Here is a 7263-nt window from a genome sequence, read left to right on the forward strand (position 1 = left end):
ACGAAACCAAACCAAGCAGCAATGCGTTGACTCACACCACTACAAACTTTGATTTGAAGCAAAAAAAGTATTAAAATCCCATCCCACAATCCCATTAAACATGGTGAATGATGTAATCGAATTTAAAAACAATAGAATAATATAAAGGTAGGCCATGGTTCTCAGCAGGAAACCGATGGAGTCTGTACTCCGGGTAGGGAAGGAGTTATTGCCCCAAGTGAAGGAGTTCAAGTACCTCGGGGTCTTGTTCACGAGTGAGGGGACAATGGAGCGGGAGGTTGGCCGGAGAATCGGGGTAGCGGGGGCGGTATTGCACTCGCTCTATCGCACCGTTGTCACGAAAAGAGAGCTGAGCCGGAAGGCAAAGCTCTCGATCTACCGGTCAATTTTCGTTCCTACCATCACCTATGGTCATGAAGGCTGGGTCATGACCGAAAGAACTAGGTCGCGAGTACAAGCTGCCGAAATGTGCTTCCTCAGAAGGGTGGCGGGCTTCTCCCTTAGAGATGGGGTGAGGAGCTCAGTTATCCGTGAGGAGCTTGGAGTAGAGCCGCTGCTCCTTTGCGTCGAAAGGAGTCAGTTGAGGTGGTTTGGGCATCTGGTAAGGATGCCCCCTGGCCGCCTCCCTAGGGAGGTGTTTCAGGCACGTCCAGCTGGGAGGAGGCCTCGGGGAAGACCCAGGACTAGGTGGAGAGATTACATCTCCACACTGGCCTGGGAACGCCACGGGGTCCCCCAGTCAGAGCTGGTTAATGTGGCTCGGGATAGGGAAGTTTAGGGCCCCCTGCTGGAACTGCTTCCCCCGTGACCCGACTTCGGTTAAGCGGTTGAAGATGGATGGATGGATGGAATGATATAAACTAATGGATTTAAAGTAGTTGATTATAAGTATAGAAACTATATATTTAAATTTTATTGTAAAATATCCAGATTTTCACTATTACAGTATATAAGTAGTTTGAAAGTGTAGGAAGAGGGCTCGATTGCATTATTCACCGTACGTAGTGCGTGTGTTAGACGTGATGTGTTCTCTTCAGGATCACGGCTAATGTAGCTCTTTACCAGGAATACTGATTTCTATAAAACGAGGTTGAATTAAAAGCGGCTGATAGCTTCGACAGAAGCATATACCTTCGATTAACAACCTCAGAGCTCATGTTAAGGCGGTCTTTGAAGTTTTTTTTAAATAATGGTTAAAAATGATTTTGGCGATGGGGAAAAACGAATGGGATTATTACTTCTGGAACTGACATTTGTGCTCTATTACAGACTTTAGAAAGCAGAAAAAACTGAACCCTAGATTATGTGAATTTGTGTACGTTACAGTGTTCAACATATCGAATTATTCTCATAAATGAACTGCCCTACATTTGGCCTATTATTGCGAGTCTTTCTGTCGCTGTTTCACAATATATTTTTCTTTTCCTCTCTATAGAGAGAAGCTGAAGCAGCTGATTGAGAAGCGCATCGGAAAGGAAAACTTTGTGGAGAAAATGTGCTTCATAACCAAACATGAACTGTATTCCCGTGCTGCTCAGAAACCTCAGCCAGTGTTTTCCACCCCAGAACACATGCTGTTTGATCATGAGTTCACCAAACTTGTCAAAGAGTTAGAGGGTCAGTGTTGAAGTCCTGGACATGAACTAAGACCCGGGTTCCCTTGTATTAACATCTGTCTCTGGTGATCACTAGTGGAAATGGGATTCGTTGTATCTTGGAGACGTGGTGTGATTCAAAATCACCTTAAGAGGTGGTCAGGAGCACATATTATACAGTATGTAAATTGTAATGTTTTGTTAAAGGACCACCTACTCTTTTAACATCATTGTGCCTAAAACCGCGGTTTGCTGGGTAAGTACGGTTTGCAACTGTCGGATCAAAACATTTGGAGAAGTATGCATGCACAAGACTTCAGAACATTTTCTTTGTGACTGATATCAAAATAAGTGAATACTGGAAACGGTGAATACTGGAAACGGAGCACCTGAGACAGATGTTGATAGCCGTATTTAAGACGTGTAATAACCTGAATTGCATCTGCTGTATTTTGGTGTTAAGATGGAAGGTAAAAGGAGAATTTTGTTCGACGTGTTCTATGAATGTTTGTTCATAGGTGTCATCACGAAAGCAGTGCTCAAGTCAAGTGAGGAAGAGAAAAAGGAGGAAGAAGTGAAGAAAACTCTTGAACAGCATGACAGCATTGTCACCCAGTACAAAGAGCTGATCCGAGAACAGGTGACAACACAAACTAAATCCAATACTTCCTTTTCTGTCCGGCACATTGATGCAAGGTTTCAAACTAACCGTGCTGACTTATTTGAGGCATATAGAATCTATAAAACGTATTCAATCATCGTGGACGTTTGCACAATATTAAACTATGACCTAAAATGTCATTCAAGGACTTTCCTTCCCTGGTAGACTCTATCTACTCTATCTAAGGACTTTCCTTCCCTGGTATCAAATACTAATCATTTGTGTCGGCCGGAGAAGAAGGGGTTCCCCTACTGACCATTGGCACCCCCAAAGGTTTCTACCTCTGTAGGGATCCAAGAGGAGTACTATTTTTAATATACGTGCGCAGTTCTTGGGCTTGGTGACTTTTGTTCATTTTCTCTTTCCACTTTGCAGGATTCTCAAATAAATGAGCTGAAGGAACAAGTAGCATCGCTGACGTCTCATAATGAAAAGATGCAGAGCACCGTAACACAGCAGCTGTCTCAGATCCAGCAGCACAAAGACCAGTACAACATCCTTAAACTCAAACTAGGTACTAAGATAAATATCAGTAAGAGGTTACTTGTACACTTATATGATGCAGAGTGACTATAGCACATTAGCAAAACTTTCATTAATAAGTCTGTAACAGTTTATCAAAGGTTTGAGAACTTTCAAATATGAAATGAAAACATGAACGATACTTTAAAGGGGGGGATTACATCGTCCGTGGTCATTGTACTATAAGAACATGGTGTAAGTTTCAGAACTCAAAACTTCCTCCTCACTATATAAAGAGCATTTGTTGAATTCCAAGCTGCCAAAATGACTCGTTCTCCACTTCCTCCACATGTGATGTCACACTAGACATTTTCATCTGACCGCCTCCACAACAACACATCAACGCCTACTTTACCGTATCACTCATGTAGCCCCGCCCATTAGCGGTGAGCAGTGAGATGACACGGAGAGAGCCAATCAGAACAGTGGGCGTTTACTGTCAAGTCTTAAAGGAGAAGCAGCACCAAAACAGCGATAGAGGGTCTGAATGAGGGTGGAACATGATCATGTTTTACTAATATTATAAGTGAACCTCAAGGAACATATTAAAATAAAATAAAAAGCCATTTTAATTATCTGAATGTACAGTAGTGATCTGCTAAGAATTCTATAATGAAATGATGTTAATTGTTGTTATTATTTGCAGAGATTTTGAAGAACTCCATAATAAGTTACGCTATTTGGCGTTAAAATGGCCCCTCTCTTTGCTTTTTATATTCTGTAGGTAAAGATAATCAGCAGACAGGCAATCAGGCAGAGGCAGCCCACGTGAATGGCATGCAGCCTGAAGAGACGGGACAGCTCAAAGAACAACTTGAGGAACTACGGACACAAAACCAACTACTACAGACACAGCTTGCTGAGAAGGACACTCTTATTACGAGCCTGGTATGTGCGCATTCGGTCCTTCAAACGCGTCTTCTAGTGTTCTCGCCTTGTACAGGTGTGTCTTTAAGTAGGGTGTATTTGAACGTGTTTCTGTGCCACACAGAATGCTGAGGGTGTATTAACAGCAGAAGGGACCAATTCAGAGAACACTGAAATACTGAAGGTGAACTTCCATCCTTTCACTTCATTACGTGCGTTGAAGTTTTAATTGCATCGTAACGTGATGTACTGCTCTGTACCTGCTTACCGGTTTGCCTAAATGTTTTGACTCGAGTTTGAAGGACATTTTCTGTGGTTGGTTGCAGGAGGTGGAGACGCTAAAAGCTCAGTTGCAGAGCCAGAGAGCAGAGATAACACAACTGCAGGCTGAAAAGCAGGAGCTTCTCCGAAGATCTGAGACCACGGTGAGCATGTTACACTCAAACAGGGCTGGACTGGTAATCTTTGGGGCCGATCAGGGGCGGACTGGCCATTGGGAGAACCAGGCCGGACGCGAAACGGGCAGAATGGGCCGCGGTAATCTGAAATGAGGCCACAAAACGGGGCAGTGATTTGCAGAATAGTCCAGTCCACCCCTGCACTCAGTGATCAGTGTTGAGACTGAGTTCCATTAATGAGACTACAATCCTATCCCCAAATGCACTTGGTAATGGTCTGCACTTATATAGCACTTTTTTTAACCTTAGAGGTTACCAAAGCGCTTTACACTGTGTCCCAATCACCCATCCACACACACACTCACACACCAGTGATGGCAGAGCTGCATGTAAGGTGCTAGTCTGCCATTGGGAGCAACTTGGGGTTCAGTGTCTTGCCCAAGGACACTTCGGCATGTCGAGTCATGTGGGCCGGGAATCGAACCACCAACCCTGCGATTAGTGGCCGACCCGCTCTACCACCTGAGCCACAGCCGCCCACTTATCTACCACAGTCTCTCCCTCCAGAAGTTCCTCTTTCTTTTTTAAACAGCTTGATGACGCTTTCGCAGAATTACAATGTGCAGTATTGTCTTTCTTTCAGGCTGCAGTCCAAGTCACTGGAGATGATGGTGCCTACACAGAGAAGATTGCAGATTTGGAGAGCAGGCTGTCTTCTCAGACTGCAAGGACACAAAAGCTCAAGGTGGATGAGTTGCCTTTATCAATTTACATTTTGCCTCTTCGTTTAAACCAATACCTGAGCTCAATCTCCCTGTTTCTTAGGAAGAGGTAAAAACTCTTTTGGAAAGCAGGGAAGCAATAGAGAGAGACCTTGCTTCAGCCACGAGCACCGCAGCTATCTTGCAGGCAGAGAAGAGCAAGCTGCAGCAGGAGGTGCAGGAGTCCAAGAAGGAGCAGGACGATCTTCTCATGCTGCTTGCTGACCAGGACCAGAAGATTCTGAGCCTCAACCAGAGACTTAAGGACTTGGGAGAGACGGTACGTTCCTCACCGCACCCCAAAACCTTTCAATTAGTTCATTTGTCTCACAGGCGTTGAATTTGCCTTGTGTTTTGCTTATTCTTGGTTGTGATTTTTCTCTTTCTTTACCCCCAGATTGATGATGATGAGGACGATCTGGACACAAAGGACCAGTTTGATGAAGATGATGATGAGGAGGAGGAGGAGGAAGAGTGTAATGAATAAAAAGTATTGATTAATTAGTGGAAGTGATGAAATTCTAATAACATTAACCTCTCATGTGTTTAGAGAAAGAGACTGAAGGACCGTAGAGCTGATCTTCTGATTGTCAGACCATACACACATTTCTTTCCTTTCTCTAGAGCGACCTTTTTAATTTGTAGAATTTATTTCCTCAGTTTGCAAACAATTCAAGGATTACATTTGGCCACCTAATTGAACTGGACACATCTAATTTCCGAGTGTTTATGTCCTAAACACAGCGACGTTGGTGATTCCATCTGGATGGCGCTTTGCACTAAAGATGGAGAAGAGAAAAGAAAGAAAATACTTGCTCTTGTTTTGCATTACTTACTGCAAAACCACAGAGGACATTCAATCTGCTTTTCCATACTGCTTGGCAACTGATGTATGTCTTTATCATGTATGTATTTTGTACAGAAAGAATTGCCTTCTTTGCTCAGGTGCACAGTAATGAACTCTGCTGATCTCCGTCAACTTTTGTTCACCTCCACTTCCTGTTTTGCGTTGGATTGCTGGTCGGATGTCATTAAATAGAGCATTCCCTTTACAGGAACACTGTATGAAGATTTTTTTTTTCCCCATCTCTCCCTCCATGTCAAGAGTTTGCAGCGTTTCAGGGATTCTCTTCATGTAATGATCAAACACACGTTGTGTTCAGAGCTCACACTTGTTCTTTTGTGTCCAGAACATTGCTCAAGTCTGGCTGAATGTTGTGTTGTAGAGAAGTCAGAAGAACTATTTAGTCTAATGTGGTTTATGCATTAAAGCATTTTTTAATTATTATTATTTGTGCATAAGCAATATGTACTGTGCAACATTTTTAGGCACTTGTGAAAAATGTTGCATAGTGAGGATGTCTATATATGACAAATATAATGCCATAAAGAGTTTTCATTTATCAAGTAACATCATACAAAGTCCAGTAAACATTGGGGGTCTGGGTATCTCCGTGAGTATTGACGCTGACTACCACACCTGTAGTTGCTAGTTTGAATCCAGGGCGTGCTGAGTGGCTCCAGCCAGGTCTCCTTAGCAACCAAATTGGCCGGATGCTAGGGAGAGTAGAGTCACATGGGGTAACCAAATTGGCCTGGTTGCTAGGGAGGGTAGAGTCACATGGGGTAACCAAATTGGCCCGGTTGCTAGGGAGGGTAGAGTCACATGGGGTAACCAAATTGGCCCGGTTGCTAGGGAGGGTAGGGTCACATGGGGTAACCAAATTGGCCCGGTTGCTAGGGAGGGTAGAGTCACATGGGGTAACCAAATTGGCCCGGTTGCTAGGGAGGGTAGAGTCACATGGGGTAACCAAATTGGCCCGGTTGCTAGGGAGGGTAGAGTCACATGGGGTAACCAAATTGGCCCGGTTGCTAGGGAGGGTAGAGTCACATGGGGTAACCAAATTGGCCCGGTTGCTAGGGAGGGTAGAGTCACATGGGGTAACCAAATTGGCCTGGTTGCTAGGGAGGGTAGAGTCACATGGGGTAACCAAATTGGCCCGGTTGCTAGGGAGGGTAGAGTCACATGGGGTAACCAAATTGGCCCGGTTGCTAGGGAGGGTAGAGTCACATGGGGTAACCAAATTGGCCCGGTTGCTAGGGAGGGTAGAGTCACATGGGGTAACCAAATTGGCCCGGTTGCTAGGGAGGGTAGAGTCACATGGGGTAACCAAATTGGCCCGGTTGCTAGGGAGGGTAGAGTCACATGGGGTAACCAAATTGGCCCGGTTGCTAGGGAGAGTAGAGTCACATGGGGTAACCAAATTGGCCCGGTTGCTAGGGAGGGTAGAGTCACATGGGGTAACCAAATTGGCCCGGTTGCTAGGGAGGGTAGAGTCACATGGGGTAACCAAATTGGCCCGGTTGCTAGGGAGGGTAGGGTCACATGGGGTAACCAAATTGGCCCGGTTGCTAGGGAGGGTAGAGTCACATGGGGTAACCAAATTGGCCCGGTTGCT

General features: G+C 44.8%; 1 protein-coding gene across 1 annotated transcript in view; it reads left to right on the top strand.

Moving 5' to 3' along the window:
* Positions 1–6044, top strand: part of uso1 (USO1 vesicle transport factor) — a 31634-nt gene extending 25590 nt beyond the window's left edge. The window contains 9 exon segments of the mRNA XM_052137281.1: positions 1436–1617; positions 2114–2235; positions 2632–2770; positions 3503–3666; positions 3770–3829; positions 3972–4070; positions 4687–4788; positions 4869–5084; positions 5202–6044. Coding sequence (XP_051993241.1) covers positions 1436–1617; positions 2114–2235; positions 2632–2770; positions 3503–3666; positions 3770–3829; positions 3972–4070; positions 4687–4788; positions 4869–5084; positions 5202–5291 — 1174 coding nt within the window. The 3' untranslated portion in view covers positions 5292–6044.
* The last annotated feature ends 1219 nt before the right edge of the window (positions 6045–7263 follow it).

This window comes from Xyrauchen texanus, chromosome 11, assembly GCF_025860055.1.
Source record: "Xyrauchen texanus isolate HMW12.3.18 chromosome 11, RBS_HiC_50CHRs, whole genome shotgun sequence".
Classification (NCBI taxonomy): Eukaryota; Metazoa; Chordata; class Actinopteri; order Cypriniformes; family Catostomidae; genus Xyrauchen; species Xyrauchen texanus.